Source organism: Bidens hawaiensis, unplaced genomic scaffold (assembly GCF_021521415.1).
Source record: "Bidens hawaiensis isolate Kalapana, Puna unplaced genomic scaffold, B.hawaiensis_p1.1 tig00004685_1, whole genome shotgun sequence".
NCBI lineage: Eukaryota > Viridiplantae > Streptophyta > Magnoliopsida > Asterales > Asteraceae > Bidens > Bidens hawaiensis.
In genome coordinates this window covers 1,525,755-1,545,020 of record NW_027491287.1, presented here as the reverse complement: position 1 = coordinate 1,545,020, position 19,266 = coordinate 1,525,755, and the positions used below count along the sequence as shown (strand labels likewise).

The 19,266-nt window shown below is 34.7% G+C and overlaps 2 protein-coding genes across 3 annotated transcripts; one reads left to right on the top strand and one right to left on the bottom strand.

Moving 5' to 3' along the window:
- Nucleotides 1–7,497: 7,497 nt before the first annotated feature.
- LOC143627640 (uncharacterized) lies at nucleotides 7,498–7,857 on the top strand. Its single transcript, XM_077097422.1, has one exon. It carries the CDS (start codon nucleotides 7,498–7,500, stop codon nucleotides 7,705–7,707), a length of 210 nt encoding a protein of 69 aa, XP_076953537.1. The 3' UTR covers nucleotides 7,708–7,857.
- A 49-nt stretch (nucleotides 7,858–7,906) lies between these two features.
- Nucleotides 7,907–18,202, bottom strand: LOC143627639 (agamous-like MADS-box protein MADS4). Of its 2 annotated transcripts, none has more exons than XM_077097419.1 (8): nucleotides 17,922–18,202; nucleotides 14,886–14,964; nucleotides 9,685–9,752; nucleotides 9,505–9,604; nucleotides 8,607–8,648; nucleotides 8,474–8,515; nucleotides 8,217–8,386; nucleotides 7,907–8,111 (listed from the first exon to the last, which is right to left on the bottom strand). In XM_077097419.1, exons 1-8 carry the CDS (start codon nucleotides 18,104–18,106, stop codon nucleotides 8,027–8,029), a joined length of 771 nt encoding a protein of 256 aa, XP_076953534.1. In that variant the 5' UTR covers nucleotides 18,107–18,202; the 3' UTR covers nucleotides 7,907–8,026. The 2 variants fall into 2 exon arrangements, with proteins under 2 accessions (XP_076953534.1, XP_076953536.1); XM_077097421.1 differs by having other exon boundaries at nucleotides 8,217–8,377.
- Nucleotides 18,203–19,266: the final 1,064 nt, after the last annotated feature.

Sequence of the window (19,266 nt, the reverse complement as noted above, 5' to 3'; positions counted from 1 at the left end):
GCTACTTTAGCTAAACTCGAGCCTCGAATAAAGCTTGTTTTGGTTTATCAAGCGGTAACGAGCTTTGTGTTATTTTTACATTACACAGTCAAGCCTGAGCTGAGGTTGACTCGTTTAAGGAACTGCATGAGCTCGAGCCGAGCTTAGGCTCGTCAAGGGTTTTCTCTTCAAATGAATAAAAAATAGATAAAAATATATGAAAATTTATTAAAAATAATAAACGAGTCAAACAGAAGTTTGAAAAACAACTCATAGTCGAGCTTGGAACAAGCCAAGTTCAAGCTCTCGTGAGTCAAAATGAGTCGAGCTTGGGCTCCGCTCATTCAAGCTCTCATCACTTTCAGTTTTAAATCGAACCTTCGATTTTATTATAATTTTTTCGTTGAAAACTAACTGGGATTAACATCGAAGACTAAACGTGCAACCGTCTCAGACATGCATGGATTAAGTTTGTGATTATTAAAATTTGTAGACCAAACTTGCAATTTATTCAAACCACAAGGACTATTTATGCAACTTTATCTTGTTTTTCTTTTTCTTTTATTTGATTATTAAAAAATCAAATATTTAATTGGTTATTCATGCTAGTCAACTGTCAATTCACTATTCATTTGAATTCGTTATTCATACTAGACAACAATGTTATTCGTTCTAATGTTCTATTCAATAATCGACATCTAAACATTCTATGCAATATTTATCTACAACGAATAAAAGAAATAATAAAGTATATTTAGTTTAGGACTTCAATAGACAAGAATTTAAAATCAATTTTAGACTCATCAACTAAAACTCGAATACATGACATAAATATTCTTGTAAGTGTTAATATGTTGTTTTCATTGTGTGTACTCTTGATATGCAAATATTTTGTTAACGATTTTGTTGACATTTATTGTGTTTAATGTTGATTCCTGGTAGAAACATTTCGACATTTCATTAAATGTTAACTTAATTGATCATCAGGTTATGCGTTGTGGATATGGGCGCTAACCCGACATGCTCGGAAGGTTGGCGTGGAACAATGGTGAATGGTGAATAAACCCACGAGAGGTGCGGGGGCGCACCGGTGAAGAAGACCACGAGTGTTGGGTTGTTTGACTTATTTATTTTTCAGTTCTAATCAATAATATAAACCAACCATTTGTTTGCAACTTACCTCACCATCGCATTTCACATTTCATCTATTTATGACAAATATTATTAAATAAAAAACCATCTATTACATATGTGTTGTCTAAGTAGAGTCACTTTTATTTTCATACTTCACACTACCGTAACGGATGACCTCACTATTAAGTCAATGTTAAGAAAGTAACTACCTCTTCATTAAAAGGTAGTAGTCACCTCTTCAACGTTCATTCGGATGGTAATGATCACCACTTTAAGTTTTGACCAAGGCCGGTTTTGAAAATATGTATTTTTAATGTTTAAAGTTAATTACTCAACTTATTTAAACTCATTTCTATAGAAAAAAACTGTTTGCACAATTCAAATCATAACAATAAGTTCATTTAAATATATAGTAATTGTTTAAGCCCTATAATATTTTTTCTAAAGTCCTAAAACTTTTCTCGCCTTCGACTCAAAATTTTTAACGATTCTCAAGAACAGCCCTGATTTTGACTAATATATTAGTAATAAATCATGTACAAATGCACCAACAAAATTACCATATTTTGTGCTCAATCAAGTACAAAACCATTTAATAACTGTGGAAGCCGACACAAAATTTATAATATTACAATTACGGGGGACTTTCTGCACTGGGTATTGTAAGTTTGTAACCTGCGCTACAAATATGTGTACCTTGCTTTCGTCATGTTCGTAATCTGCCTTCTTGCCACCTGTACCTGGCTCTTGCTACGTGTGTTTGCTTTTAGCCTAATATCTAACAATACACATGCGGTTTCTCTCTCTCTCTCTCTCCCTCTCTCTCTCAGTTACACCGCCCTTCTTCTAGATCTCGCCATCGCCATTGTCTTCTTCGCCTCTGTAATCCATCGACTCTAGAGAGAGAAGCAAAGAAAACAAGTGTTTGCATGTTGTTGCCGGCAGTGGTTTCATCGGCTTTGGCCGATGGACAACCATTACCGGCGACAGCTCCCTACATGGGAGGCGACGTCGTGCCTCTATCTCTCTCCACTCATTGGTTCCGGAGGTGATTGATTAAGGCTATGGCGGATTGATCTGTGTTGTTGCCGGGTTCACCCTAGGCGACAGTGCACGACGATTGAGATGGCGATTGTTTGTCGGTGGACGATTTTTGTGTGTTGTTGCTGGGTTCCATTTATGAACCCTAGGCGACATCGCAAGACAGTGGACAACTAATCACACATTCACTGCACAATTGATTTGGGGATAATAATCCAAAACATATGTTTGTGTGTGTATGATCTCCAATTGCATATCAGAAATTAAGTTGAAAAATGTTGGGATTGCAGCTGTGTAGAGTTGTTGTGGCCTATGGTTGTTAACAAGTGGCTCAATATTCCAACTAATAGTTTTGAACTTTTGATTATAATGTTGATTTTGATGATGACTTCCATGATCCCAAGTGAGATTCACCGGTTAATTTGTTGTTTGTGCATTTAATTTTGGAAATTAGAGTTTAATTTGATTTTTGGTAAAATATATTAAGTTTTGCTTTTGCAGATGCTGTTTTTGAGCAGGTCGTATTCACAGGTTGGCTGGTCCAACCCCACACGGACCTGAAAATTTGATAAGAATACGACCCATCTGACCTGAAAGTTTTTTTTGTTTTGTTTTTTGACATTAGTTCATGTCAAACTGATCGTCTAATTCTGACGGCTCGCGTTAAACTCATCATCTATATTAATTTAATGAAATAACATCCCACAATAATTAGGTGGTTCGTCAAACTCATAAAATTGGGTATGCTTTTAGACGAACCGTCTCACTAATTAGGCGGTTCGTCAAACCAGACCCATTTAGCTAAACGAGTTTGCGGGGTCGACCCGAACCCATTTACAGCAAACCCTGTATAATCTCATACGCGTGTATGAGACTCTATAGTTTGAAGATAGCTTTTATTAGGGTTGAAAAAACTTTAAATCCAAAAATAAAATATGTTGATGATATGCCATTTAAAATTATGTTTCAAGTATTATGTAGTGGAATCGCGTAGAATAATTGATTGTGTTTTCTACTTATGGAGATAAATGAAGCAACTTAACCGATAAATAGAGGAACTAGATTGGTTTAATCCAACATTGTATCTTTTATGATGTAATCTTATTTTCTTTCTAAGCAAAACAAAAAAAGTGCTGAATTTGCAAAGAAAACCTGCAGAATTATGCAATAATTTGATTCATTTTTTATATTAGGAGATTTTCACAGGTTAAGAAGAAGGGAATCGAAGACATTTAGAGCACAACTTATTGACTCAAAGGAGCTCAGGTATATATGTTTCACAAGCCACTCATTGAGTCACATTTATTGGTTTTACATCATATATTGATTATTACTATTATTGTTGTTAAAGGGTATCTGCTAATACTTTAATACTTGGAATGTTGGAGGTGAACTTCCACCACAAGATTATTCGTAATTGTTACATGGTTCATTTTCTTGCACCTTGGTGGTGGTTGTTTGGTGTTGGCGGTGGTTTGGCAAACATTCACGATGGTGAATGTTTACGACAGTGGCTGATTTGTCTATGTTGTTGTCAGGTTTCATTTGTTTCGTATACGAGGCGATGATGAAATGTATAGGGTCAGCAAAAAAATTGGTCTTTGTAGATTTTATTTGCATCTTGGCTTGGCAATCCAGATGGCAATTGTTATGCAACTGGATTGCAGCCATGGTGGATTTGGGTAAGAAAAATTTTGTTGCTACAAATCTGAGCCTTTGTTTTTCTTTGGTTATGTTATTTGTGCATGTTTCTCAATTGTTTGTCCATTTGGTATGCTTTCTTTGGTAGTTTATGGTTTTGGATAGTAATGTTAGGATTAAACGCACACACGAAACCGAACACGACACGAAAGCAATAAACGAACACGAGGATTTAACGTGGTTCGGTCTAAACTGACCTACGTCCACGGGTGGCAACTAGGTATATCTTTATTGAGTGACCAATATTACAAGTACATAATGTTGTTTATATAGAGACTGAACTAGGGTTAGTAAATTATTATGCAAGAAATCTAAACCGGGCCGGGCTTGGGCCCGACCGCCCACACCCGTCTCCTCTTTTGACTTCATATAATAAACCGGGCCAACAAGGCCTACGAACCCAACAATCTCCCACTCGGAGGCCTTGAGTACTCTCGTCTGCACTCCTGATTGTACTTCTGTAATCTGAACATTAAACTTCTTCTAGTTGCCACCGCCTTCTCATCAATTAACCTGAAGGCCCGTTGAAGCTCCCCGGAGCTCCAACACGTCAGTCATGGCTGAAACTGCCCCTGACCCGTTCTCTGTCCCTACCGGCTCCCACTGTAACGAACTACCGGATCCTGAGATAACCTGAGAACAAACACTCTCCATATTCAGCAAGTAATTCATTGGAGAGACTTTTACAGCTGGAATACTGGTTTTCTTAATCCACTGTCGACCTGGGACTGTAACTGAAACACGACCTGTGCTCCCACTGTCACGATGTCCCCCAACTGATTTAACCTTCCTAGCTCGTTCATCCTGAATCTTCACTTTGGCTCTGGGTTTGTTACTTGCAAAACGAACCTTCTTCTGCCCACGAGATTCTGTGAACCGGACTTTGTCTTTCACCAAAACTGGATCCACTCCTTTCGGTGACATATCGACCATATACAACGAACCCATTTTCTTGCCACGAGCAACCACGAGATTCCCTTTGACTACTTTCCACTGCCCATTCCCGAACTTAACATCGTGCCCTTGGTCATCCAACTGCCTAACTGATATCAAACGTTTCTTCAAACTTGGAATAACCCTCACGTCTTTCAAAGTCCAAGAAGTACCGGCTGAAGTTATCAAATCAACGTCTCCCATACCCGTAACCTCTAAAATATCATCATTCGCTAGTCGAACATTTCCAAAATCCCCAAATTTAAGATTCTTCATCGTTTCACTACAGTGAGTGGCATGATACGATGCACCAGAATCCATCACCCAAGCATCAACGCTACTCTCAACACTACAAACCAAAGCCTCATCACTACTGACCCCGTCATCTGTGTCGTCTTCTGTAACGTTCACCTCTTTCTTACCATTCGGACACTGATTCCTGAAGTGTCCTTTCTCTTTACAACCCCAACATTCAATATCCTTACGAGTCTTAGACTGACTCCTCTTCCTGCTCCCACTGCCTCGCTGTTTTCCCCTACCTCTACCTTCTTTGACTAGCATATTGCCTGATGATTCACCTGAACTTTTGCGTCTTGAATCTTCTCCCAGAATCAGATCTCGAATCCCATCGAAAGTAATATTTGTAGACGAACTACAAACTGCAGTCACTGTTTGCGACCAACTGTCGGGCAAAGAGGATAATAACAAGAGGCCTTGAACTTCATCATCAAACTTAATGTCAACTGACACTAAGCGGGACAAGATCGAATTAAGATTATTGATATGAGTTGTAACTGACCCACCCTCTTTCATTCTTGTTGTCACTAGCTCTCGGATAAGATAGACTTTATTCGCTGCCGAAGGCTTTTCATACATGTTGGATAGCGCCTCCATCATACCACGTGCTGTGGTTTCTTTCATGATGTTAAACGCCACATCTTCCGACAACGACAAAGTAATACAAGCCCTAGCTTTCTTGTCTAACTTCTTCCAATCTGCTTCTGACAACTTTTCTGGTTTTTCATCCTCAAGCACTACATCCAAGTCTTTCTGACAAAGTAGTGCCTCAATCTGCATCTTCCACCAACCAAACTTCTGTCCGTCAAACTTCTGTATCGAAACTTTTCCGTCTTCTGCCATGACAATGACTAAAACGAAAAACTGGATAAAACAGAGACAAACACAGCAATCGCACGGGCCTGAACTTAACAACTGTTTTACTAAACTCTGTTAAATAATCAACCTATTTAAACGTAGCGGAATAACAAACTGTAAATCAGAAAACTGAAACTTTAAACTGAAACGATAAAACCTGACAAACGAGGTTGGCACTGGTTTTTGGTTTCTTTAACGCTTCTTCTGTTTTGACGACTGTTCTTAAACAAAAATAGGATCTTGATTCGACTGTTCTTGCCTCGTTCTTCGCTCAAAGATGATCTTAACGAAAATAATTATCACTAAGCTACACTGCCCAAACCATATCCGAACCACTCAAAAATAAACCAACTGGTTACTCAATCATAAAAAACTGGTCTGCTTCCCAAAACACAAATTAATGTGTTTTAATTAATATTTGTATGTGTCAACGATATTTAATCTCACAAATAAAACACATCAATTGCAATATCTAGTGGTTGGTAGTAGGTTACTTCAACACAAAAAAAAAAACAATATAATATATTTTGGCGGCTGCGATGAAACCTCACGAACAAAGCACAAATTCACAATTTCAATGTGACCAACACTGTGCGATCCAAGACATAAACCTCAAATATTAATTGCAATGTAATAACACAATTAGACGGGGTCGGATAACCTTGAAAGAAAAACTTAACTTCAATCGATGTCTGGGTACAACGGCTATGGCTGCCAGCGACCGACCCTAATCGACCAACTCGTCTGCAATCGTGTTCTTCGTGTGACCCCGAACCTAAGCTCTAGATACCACTTGCTAGGATTAAACGCACACACGAAACCGAACACGACACGAAAGCAATAAACGAACACGAGGATTTAACGTGGTTCGGTCTAAACTGACCTACGTCCACGGGTGGCAACTAGGTATATCTTTATTGAGTGACCAATATTACAAGTACATAATGTTGTTTATATAGAGACTGAACTAGGGTTAGTAAATTATTATGCAAGAAATCTAAACCGGGCCGGGCTTGGGCCCGACCGCCCACACCCGTCTCCTCTTTTGACTTCATATAATAAACCGGGCCAACAAGGCCTACGAACCCAACAAGTAAGTCCGTTGTATTATAACTTTGATAATGTGTTTTTAGTGTCTTCACCAGACTTTTTTTGGTTTTGCTGGAGAATAACGTTCATTGATAACACTTGGTTTTGGACAAAATCACACCAACAAATACGTGAATACATATTGTGACTCAACATGTTAACTGGCTTCTTTATCAAATGCTCCCCCGCAACACGGGGGGTCAAAAAACTCGTTGTTTTATAAATAATGAAAACCTAGTTGTGTTTAAAACAAGATCTTATCACGTGCATGCATATGTTTTAGTAGTGAATCCGACATTACTTGCTTCACTAGGTTCTCTACCACAAGCCTAACCCCTTTGCTTCTCACCAAAGTCTATGCCTCCCAATCTATCCTATATTAAAACTCAAATCACTCTAACAAAAACACAAAAGTTGCAAAACAAGTATTATACATAATTAAGTTGTCTTTGATAACAAATCAAGATGTTGGATTGGGGCCCGGTTTTTGTGCCGGTGGTGCTCTTCGTGTTATTCACACCAGGGTTACTGTTTCAGCTTCCAGGACATAGACGGTGGGTTGAGTTTGGTAGCTTTCAGACGAGTGGAGCGGCCATCTTGATGCATTCGTTGCTTTTCTTTGGTTTCATTTGTCTCTTCTTGTTCGCAGTTAAGATCCATCTCTACATCAGTTAACTAAAACCGAAGAAAATCTTATTCTATACAATTTTTCTATGTTATGTTTTTTTTATTTTTCCAATTGTGTGTTAAAATCTATATATGTTTTATATGTATAAATCATGAATATGTAAAATGTGTTTTCTATGCATTTACATCTATATATGTGTGTGTTCATACATGCATGCATGTTGAAAATGTGTGTATGTTATAATTATGTCTTTATATATATGTTCAAAGAGTTGCAATAAAGATTAAACACACATCGCCTGATTATGAGTAAAACAAGACCGTCAATCTCAAACTAATATTGTTAAATTATTAATTTTAAATATGATCACTGAAACCATATTGACATGTAATTACTCGAACTCGGCCCTGCTTCTGACGCTGCTCCTACCGTCATTGGATCCGTTTGATACCTAATATTCATTTCACGATACGTCAGAATATCAATTATATTACAGTTCTCTACTTAAAATTGTTTTTTTATTAATTTATTAATAAAATAAATAACGAGGAATTACCCCATTTGTAAAGTGGGCCCGCAATCGAGGGGATGAAAGAAGGCTTCACCGTTTTGATATTGAGATTGATGTTGTTGAGGTTCATGTTGTCGGTCATATCCGATTTCGTGTTGAGCATGAGGAAGCCAATGGAGTGTGCTTACTTGATTTCCTTCCATCAACTGCAAATACTATTAGTGCAAATTAATCCAAATAGTTGAAATTAAAATAGATACTAAAATAATGGAATTTTAATGCATATGTACATATATACATACCCTTTGTTTTAAGGTTGAATTTGCTTCATTTAGTGCATGCTCCTGCAATACCAAGAATATTGATAAAACAATATGATATATCCAAAATATTTGTTTGAACATTAAATATATATCTAAAATGTTATGATCTTACCTTTTTCTGAAGATCTGTAAGTGTATCCAGCATTAACTGAGTCTATAAATATAAAATCGTAGCGTTAACATATGTGACAATTTCATTTTGTTTGTTTATAATCAAGTCGGTTTGATTTGGCTTGTGTTTAATCTTTAAACAGGCATATACATTAAGCTTTGCTTTAATTAAAAATGCGGGCCTTAACATCGTTTATATTTAAAAATGTTAGATTATTTATGTAACATTTTTTAAACGTGACGCGCTAGATTTTGAGCTGTTATGTCTAATATGTTTAACATGCCCTGCTGGCGGTGCACGCATATAATGTATATATGTGTGAACTCTCGGGTGGGCAAAAGTAAAATTGCACTAATTTTGACGTTATTTTACTAATCTCGTGAAAATAACGTTAAAAGTGGGGGAAGGTTAATCAGGCATCATGTGGTGGTGTTGATAGCCGAAAGACAAGGGCACATGCATCAATCAGCCGGTGTCCCGATGATTGAGTGCTATGTGCCTTATGTCCAAGGCTTGATGCAAAACTACTATCGAGCCGGGGGTCTCATCGGAAGCAGCCTCTCTATCCCTATGGGGTAGAGGTAAGGTTGTCTACATCTTACCCTCCTCAGACCCTACCATAGCATTGCTATTGGTGGGATATACTGAGTACGATGATGATGTCTAATATGTTTAACAAACAACAGGCTGACATGTTTAACCTCTTTAACTAAAAAGCATGGCCTACTTAAATTTAGAATAAAAAAAACTATAAGTTCAACCCGTCAATCTGTTTGACACATTTATCATGTTCTAGTTACAAGATTTTAAGTGAGTCTATAAATCCGTTGACGCATTTAATGTACACATGTGTGTATATATATAATTGTGTATGATATTGTAGGTTCATAAATAATACCCGGGCTGATCTGATCTGCTTTAAAGATGTGTCGAGTTGTCGTTCAAGTGACTCGAGCTCCTTGCAGCTCAAAGGACCAAGATCTTCACCCAGGAGATTCCTAATAATAATTACATAACAGCCATTTACATCAAATATATATATACATATCATATTATATTTCTATATTTTCAGGTTTACCTCTGAGCTCTTTGTAGTTCCTCATAACGTGCTTTAAGTTTCAAATACTCCTGCTGACTACTTAGCTCCTGTAGATCACTTAATTTAATTATTTTTACCATATATTTATATATAAGTTGTTTTTTTATAATTTAATGTAACATGCTTGTAATTTCCTATCAACTTATACAGTTATAGCATTAAAAAAATTTAAGAAGTGAAAAAAAAAGAAAGTAAATATGTTACATCAAATGAAGACAGATTGTAATATTTTAGTAACAAAGAGTAAGCCTTGTTGCAGTAAATAAATGATTAAAAAGTGTCATGTGCTGGTAAAAAGTAAATAGTTTTATGCTATTAATTTTCTAGTATTTATAGCCCTTGTAACAATGTCTGACCATACTCATGTTAAGATATTGCACATTATACATTTGGATAAAGGAGTATGCAGGTAAATATTTAAGGGATAATATTAGATGAAATCTATGATCCAAAAGACATAACCTTAACATATTACAGTTGCCTACAAGTTAAACAGGTCGTGTTGGTGTGCTGAACCCGACAACGAACACAATTTGTGGTTTTGTATTGCTTATATAGTAAAACTTTTAATTTTTCATTGTTTATTGGTCATAATTGTTAGCTTTTCTTCGTTTACATAGCAAATCTTGCTATATTTAGGGGTCAGCTATACACATAGTGTCTGACATTTTATCTCACACCGTTTTAAACATCAGTCCAGGATAGAGGTCTGATGGTCGTTTTTTGACCAATTTTTTAAAGTTTGGCTGTGTATGGTCAGATCGAATGGCTGTTTTGACAAAAAAATAATAATATATTTTTCGATGTTTGACTGACTGTGGTACATCAAATCCTGTTTAGGCATTGGCCGTACGATAACTTTGACAAATAATTTTCACAGTTTGACCATGTCAGTCAAACGATTGTCTAAATGTTTTGTTAACGACCATATGATGATGGTGTGAAATCATATGAGGATGGCGTAGCTATAACATAACCCCTTTGTAACGCGTTAGGGATAACATTTTAGTTGTGATGTGAGAAAAATGATGAATTATTGATATATATTTATATGATTGATCAATTTTGATGTGTATAATCTAACCCTATACTTTGTTTTTCTATTATATCCTACCTATATATGGCAGTGTAATGTGTAAAAACCTTAGGATTAATTAAAAATCTATTTGATGCCCCAGTTATACACCAGTTTATATCAAAGCTTCAAGAGTTGTTCAAGGGATTATAATATATGTATTAATTGTATGTATATCTGAGCTCTAATGGCGGCCGTTTGCATGCTGTCAACCTTTGTGTTTTCTTAGTAAATATTTAATGGTTATGAAACCTTTATTTCTCAAGCTCAAGCTCAAGCTCAAGCTCGGCTCGCCTCATTTATTATTTATTAATTAATTTATATATATATTTATATTTGCATTTTATATTTTTAATTATACTTTTTGATGTATAACATAATATAAATTACAATATTTAGCTATTTTTATCATAATTTTATGTATGATAGGCTCGCGAGTCAGCTCGAGCTTGGTAAGTCAAGTTCGGGCTTGGGCTCGTTTATTAAACAAGCTTATTTTAAGGCTTGAGCTCGGGCTCAAACTCGTTTATGCAAGTAAACAACTCAGGTGGACAAGAGGCGAACCACTCAGCTGATGAGTCAGCTATACTTTTTAAAATAGCCTAATGAGGAGACGATCGTAACCTCTGAGCTCAAAGATGGAAAGCAGATTCCTTTTTTCAGGTTTTGCATAGCTTCCCAAGCGCCCGGCTTTCTTTGTGGGTTCCAAAGGCAGAGTAGCTTCAGCATCGAGTAGGGTATGGGATAGAGTTCGAGTGAGGCATCAACCATAGATTACGGAACTTTCGAGATGCTTCCTTGACAAGAAATTTGAATGGTGATGTGGGCGGGGGCTTCCGAGGAATACAAATAACCTCTGGTTTTTTTTCAGATTTGGCGAGCATCTGGAATAACTAGCGAATTACAACTCTATTGTACCGCAATTGGTGCATTGATCTTTGCAGCGTTAATGTTTTTTGCTGGTTGGTTTCATTATCATAAAGCTACTCAAAAACTGGCTTGGTTTCAAGATGTAGAATCTATGTTGAATCACCATTTAGCGGGGCTACTAGGACTTGGGTCTCTCTCTTGGGCGGGGCATCAAGTACATGTATCTTTACCTATTAACCAATTTCTAAACGCTGGAGTAGATCCTAAAGAAATACCACTTCCTCATGAATTTATCTTGAATCGGGATCTGTTGGCTCAACTTTATCCCAGTTTTGCCGAGGGAGCAGCCCCATTTTTCACCTTGAATTGGTCAAAATATGGGGACTTTCTTACTTTTCGTGTAGGATTAGACCCCGTAACTGGAGGTCTATGGCTAACCGATACTGCACACCATCATTTAGCTATTGCAATTCTTTTTCTGATAGCGGGTCACATGTATAGGACCTTTTAACAAATCAATTTCGAGCAGCTCTGCTCATTTGCACCATTAGTAATTACAAACTGTTCTTTTTATATTAATAAAAAATATGTTTAGCCAATTTACTAATTATTGCTATAGAAATATGATTAACAAACTTGGTTGCTACTTGCTATTTGTTAATAAAGCAATAAACTATAGTTTAAAATTTGATTATATAAAATACGTTCTTACAGAAGTAGTTTGACTAATGCTGCACTCATCTACCCTAAAGCAATTAATATTAGGCAAAGTGCATACTATATTGTATCCAAAACATGTAAGTTCATGCTGTTATTAGTGTAAACATCATTTGTATATCTTATCATACTTAGCATATGTAAATAAACATTAGTACTTAGGTTATTGTTATTATTATCATTGTAACATAAGTAGTTGTCGGTTAATATTGTTATAAACAGATGACGGTTATATTTACAGTTATTACAGATGATTATAACTGTCATAACCGTTTTGTTTGTTGACAGTTAACCGCCAAATCCTTGTGTATATAAGGGTGAGGGCCGACACCCTTTGTTCGGCACCAAGATATTTACATTAATCAATAAATATCCATTTCGTTTCCTTTCATTATCAAATACTTTTGTGCTTCTGATTTCCAACATCTGGTATCAAAGCCACTACGATCATCACTACAAATTCGTAAATCTTATCAAACAACATGGAAGGATCTTTCAGAAGCAGGAATCGCAGAATTAGAGACATTGAGAAACGTCTATGTTATTATTGTAGGGAGACTGGTCACAAAGTCCGACATTGCAAACTCAAAGAACAAGATGAAGCCACATCTCTAATCCGAGACACATTCAATATGGGGATACAAGACCAGTATGCGATGAACAATCATACTAATGAATACATTGTATCAGGAACTGACCAAGGATCCTGGTCAGGAATATGGTATGTTAATATAAACATACGAAATCACTTTGCAAATGATTTATCCCAATTTGATAAAATAATGACATCATTTGGGGTAGAAAGTCGTATAAAAAAATCTGAAATTTTGTTTATACATGGAGTTGGGTAAGTTTCACTTAATCTGAATGGAAAATTGTTATTTTTTGAAAGTGTGTTCTATGTTCCAGACTCTGGTAAAAATGTTTTTAGTTTGGAACAATTAAGATTACAAGGTTTTAAGATTAAGTTTGAGGGACACAAATGCAAAATTGATCCCATGTTTGAAAAAGAAAAGGATTTTTCAAATGATCCTTATCAAGAAACAAGAATGAATCGTTTTGAAAAGAATAAAGTGATCTTAGGAAAAGATAATGAATATGAATCCTTTAAAAAATCTTATTTGAATTCATATTTTCAAGAACTCTCTTTGAATAACTCGTCCCAAAATGAATCACTTTGGTTACGTTTGATTATTGAAGCGGTAGAGTTTAACTCTTTTAATGACTGTATAACACTTCTTGATTTAATCGATTGTATAGATGATCTTTACAAATATAAAGATCAACTATCCACAAAGTTTTTGCAAATGTTAGATTGGTTTTTTAATTTTTATTTAAAACTCTCAAAACCGATTCCTCCATTGATGGACTGCAACAAAAAAATTGATTTACTTGATCTATTCATCGCGGTCAAGAAAGAAGGAGGGGCAAAACACGTAAGTGAATATAATCTTTGGACACTTATAGCCAAAGAATTGGGATTAGAATACTCTGATGATATGTGGGTAAAGGATGTCTACTTAAATTATCTTGATGCGATGGAATGGAATTACAACATTACATGTGCTGCAAGAGAAAGAAGAAATAATATATCTCATGACGGAAAACAAGGCGGAACTTCTAATGAATCTCAACCTTTGTCAACAACACCCGATGAACAGTCAGATTATGCATTATATCTCAATGGTGACTGGAATGCAGCAAAACGTATACTCAAGAGACGAAAATTCAATTTTTCTGGAGCTACAAAAGTTGTTAAAGAAGCAATCCAAAGTCTGCCCACTTACAAGACCTCTCCTTAATTTATGATGTTTAGGGGAGTATGTTATTAGTGTAAACATCATTTGTATATCTTATCATACTTAGCATATGTAAATAAACATTAGTACTTTGGTTATTGTTATTATTATCATTGTAACATAAGTAGTTGTCGGTTAATATTGTTATAAACAGATAACGGTTATATTGACAGTTATTACAGTTGATTATAACTGTCATAACCATTTTGTTTGTTGACAGTTAACCGCCAAAATCCTTGTGTATATAAGGGTGAGGGCCCACACCCTTTGTTCGGCACCAAGATATTTACATTAATCAATAAATATCCATTTCGTTTCCTTTCATTATCAAATACTTTTGTGCTTCTGATTTCCAACACATGCATTAATCTATAGGGTAATCAAACCTCCATCAAAACCAATCTTTAAATTTTTAATTTTTATAAATATTATGTTATAGGTTTTTTAATGAATTTTTTTAATTTATAAATAACAAATTATTTATAAACTAAAACAATTGCTAATATTTTCTTTTGACCTTACTAAATTCAATCTACCCAAATCAAAAGCCAGCTATTAACCAAACTAACCGAACCATATTTTCCAATAACTAATTTAACGAACCGTTTTTAACCAAAGTTAATCGTTACGAAAATCGAAAAATCGAAACATTGGTCATCAGTTAAATATAGTCAATAATCAAACCGAACCAACTAATGCATAGAAAGGAATATACTCACCAATGCCTCCCTAGCAGATACATTTATCTCAGGTGCTCCATAGTTGCACTTTTTATACCTCTCAAGTGTCTTTAGCATGCTGGAAACAAATATGCAAAAAAATAATAATTAAAATTAGTTATAATACTAAACATATTGTTTAAAAATTACTGATGTGAGCAAACTATGTGACTCTTAGTATTACCAAAGTCTGTTTTCTTTTTTGTCAGCGTCAAACTAGGCTACCCCTAAATACACAGAAGTTTGTTTTCATAATAAGCTCCCGAGGCGGTTCGCTTCTTGGAGCGGGTGCAGAAGGTGCTCCACAGTGACTCTCAGAGCCCGAGGAACCAAGGATTTATATTTAGTAAAATAGGCTTTGCGATTCAAAAGGGGGATAGCGGCGCAACTTGTTGCTCGCTTACCCATTATCCAGATGTAGCTCGGTTTGTGTTATATATAAATTTAAATAATAAGCAATTTAAATATGTTTATTAAAACAGTTTATTACATTAATGAAAAATTAAGTTGGTAATTTGAATATACCAATCTTTGATATTTGTTTACATGAACTTGTGTACCAAAAATTACTTATATGGTGCCACATGTCTTGTTTTAGTAAAGAGGCAAAAAGCAACAATGGATAATAAAACAAGAACTAACTAGCAAGTAACAACTTAAGTCATCCTAGGGCTAATCCTTTGTCAACCTAATTTAACACACATTTATTAGATATTATAAGCTAATCTTTATTCTTATATAATATCATTATTATTTGTATTTATAACACCTAGGATATTATTGTTATTAATATTATATAGATAGAATATGGCGGTTGCCTATAACCGTTATAAACGGTTACCCGCCATTTATTGTGTATAAATACATCTCCTGTATCTTTATGTAACTACCAAGATATTCAATAAAATATCCATTCGTTCATACAAGAATTCGATTGCATGCTTTGTTTGTTTACACACACATACAACATGAACAACACGAATTCACTAATGATGTTAACGATGATTACGGCTTCCGCTATTAACATTTTCACCATAAGGTAAGCTACCTACAATATTCAAAGCTAGCTCAGATCTTTTCATGTTAGGCTACATACAAAGAAGCATGTTCTGCCTCAAATAGAATAACCAAAAACTTTAGTATATATAGATTCAATTTCTAACCAAGGAATTCATAATATTCCTTGATCCCATGTAATCAATATAAATTACCTTGATACCTTTCTTAACCACGAAAACTTATGAAAACTCCATGAGAACCTTGTAATGTACACGAGCACGATATAAAGCAAGCTCGAAATATTTGGACAGGATTTAATTAAAATGATATTAGTTTTAAGTTTTATTGCTGGGATGAGACGAGTATGATATTAAGTGATATTTGGTCTGAAAACTCTAAATATGCGTATCTATTTACCCAACCATATACATGTAAACATTTTTCTTTTATTTTTATATTGCTTTATCTTTAGATAATAGAGTGATATGCTATTTTAAATATTGTTGGTCAATAAAATACTATTTAAAAATAAAATGATAATAAATGTACTTTAAAAACCAAACCAAATAAACATACCCAATACCCGGCAAGTATTGGGTTGGTTATGTGATACTATTTCATAGTCGGGTATGGGACCAAGATAACTAATGCTCAATCAAGTAAAAGTGAAACGTTGTTTGTGTTAGAAAGATGACCTTTAAGATGATTAATGGGCTGTTTTTTACATCTGAATAGAATCATTCAGATGTAAACATTTGATTCATTCAGACTGTTTGGTTTCAAACAGAAAACATCTTAATGGTTAAAATTAGGTCTGAATCATTCAGACTTATTGTTGTTGCTGAATGAGACAGGAGCTCATTTAGATCTGAATGAACCAAACAACCCATAAATCCAAAAAACCAATAAAAGTGTTAGAAAATTAATTCTGGTCAATGCAGTTGAAAATTAATTTGTACAACTAAACATATAAATATATAATTAAATAATTAATACAGTATGACAAACCCTAGTTTCAATCAATCATATTTAAAAGAAAATTCATAGACAAAATATAAATACAAATATAAAATAGACAAATAAATAATTTTTATGAAATACAGAATTAGAGCTAGCAAAAACTCTGAGAAATTATAATGAAACCATATCAGAAAAATTAAAAAATAAAAAGAAACTAAAATAAAAAGATGAGAGAGAAAATATTCCTCCATGAAAACAAAACTCAAACCCTAAAAATGCTTCACACCATTTTAATCCATGAAAGAATAGAACTGAATTTGACTAAAATTGTTCAACTATAAAGCTAGAAAAGGATAATAAACATGTAATCAAACATATGTGCATAAAAACATAATAATATTTATATGTAACAAAACTGATTGATTTTTTTCAATTTGAAACAAAACCAGCACGAAGTTCCATAAAAACCAAAACATTCACCAAAACAGCAAATCATACCAAGTCAACCACAAATTCACCTTTTCCTTTACACAATTTCATCCGGATTTCTTGTGTAAAAAAACCGAAAACCAAATCATATCTGTAACTAAAAAACAGATCTACAATTTGCTGTTTGCAAAAAATTGAAAACCGAATCGTATCCGTAAACAAAAAAAAAAACTTCGAAAAGCGTGTGTACACGCAAACAGATCTACAATTCTAAATTAATTGTGTACAGAATCCGATAACCGAACTGTATCCGTAACCAAATAAAATAAAATAAAAAATAAACTAACCATAGATCAACAATTAAACGTGTAAAAAATAACCAAAAATCCGATAACCAAACCTTATCCGTAACAAACAAAAATAATTAAAAAAAACACAATCGCAGATTCAACCTTCAAAAAACTAAAAAAAATTGATAACCGAATCGTATCCGTAACCCAAAAACCTAACCGTAGACTAAAAAAGTACACCTTGAACTACTACAGATCTACAATTATCCGTGTGCAAAAAAACCCGAAACCCGAAAAACCCCAATAATTAACCGAACCATATCTGTAACCAAAAAAACCGAACCGAACAAAAGTATACCTTGAGCTACTGCAAAACTCATAGAGTTTTCCTCTATTAGAGAAGATGATCAAGGCAACTTCGGCATCGCAAAGAACCGAAAGCTCATACGCTTTCTTCAAGAGCCCGTTTCGTCGTTTCGCAAAGGTAACTTGCCGGTTAATTTTGTTCTCAATTCTCTTCAATTCAACTCTACCTCTTCCCATTATAATATTCTACTACTTGGATTTGTTTATTACTAAAGCACAAAATTTGTAGGTAATTTAGTGTATAGCCTTTTTGGATTTCATTACCTTGTATCACTTCTTATATGTGTGTGTGTTATGAAGTGAGAGAATGAAAATGAAAGTGTATGTGTATGTAGGTATGTATGTATATGTGTGTGTTTGTGTGTATATGCATGACGTAGATTGGTTAACTAAGTAGTTAATATTAATATGATATATTAAGACTGTAACTGATATTAAATTAGTATCTATAATTTCATTAACTAGTTAAGGGTAAACAAATATGGAAAGTTATCTTATCTTGAATAGGGATGCAGACGAGCCGAGTCATTCGCTAGCTACTTAAAGTCAGACTGATAAAAAACTTGAAGCAAGCTGGATTTTTTCGGTCGAGCTAGCCTCAAATAAAGTTTGTATAGTTATGGAGGCCAGTGGCAAAGCTTGGGCGAGTTCGTCGGGGAGGGGGGGACTCAAAATGTATTGTAAAAATCATAAACTAGGGGGGCAGTCTCAATTTTTTGGTATAAAACAGGTAAATTTACACTACGTATACAAGTTTTCGGACGAAAAACGATCAATTTACACTCCCGCGGAAAAAAACCTGGGGGCCCGGGGCTACCACCGGCCCTAAGGAAGCTCCGTCCCTGATTGAGGCCGAGCTCGAGTGTTGTACATAAAAAACTCGTTTAGGCTCGTCGAGCAATAACTAGCCTAGCTTGTGTATTTTCAAGTTTTACCACACTCTTACACTTCTATGTATTAAAAATATAGAGTCTGAGCTTAAACTTGCTTAAGGTTTCTTAAAATAAATAAAAATGGTATATAGTAATAAATAATAAAAGACTCAAGCCCGAGATTTAAAAACAGTTTCCAAGCTGAGTTTGAGCTTTAAAAAAATAGCTCGAGCCTAATCGAGCTCAGCTCTACTCGATTACAGCCCTGAATAAAATTTTTACAAATTTTGAAATTATATAATAATTAAGTGTTTTAGTTTTTAGACAAAAATTAAAAATTTATATTGCTTGACGTGTTATAATTTGTATGAAGAGAACTTGCTTGATTCTGATTTATTTGTCATTTTTTACCGGTGACATATTAAAATTTTAGAAGTTATCATATATATATACGGTATGTTTGGC

Coding starts and splice junctions, on each gene's coding strand:
- LOC143627639 (XM_077097419.1), bottom strand. CDS start 18,106: ATGGGAAGAGGTAGAGTTGAATTGAAGAGAATTGAGAACAAAATTAAC. Junction 9,753..14,885: donor TATCTGCTAGGGAGGCATTG/GTGAGTATATTC, acceptor AGTGATCTACAG/GAGCTAAGTAGTCAGCAGGA. Junction 8,112..8,216: donor GGGCCCACTTTACAAATGGG/GTAATTCCTCGT, acceptor AATGAATATTAG/GTATCAAACGGATCCAATGA.
- LOC143627640 (XM_077097422.1), top strand. CDS start 7,498: ATGTTGGATTGGGGCCCGGTTTTTGTGCCGGTGGTGCTCTTCGTGTTA.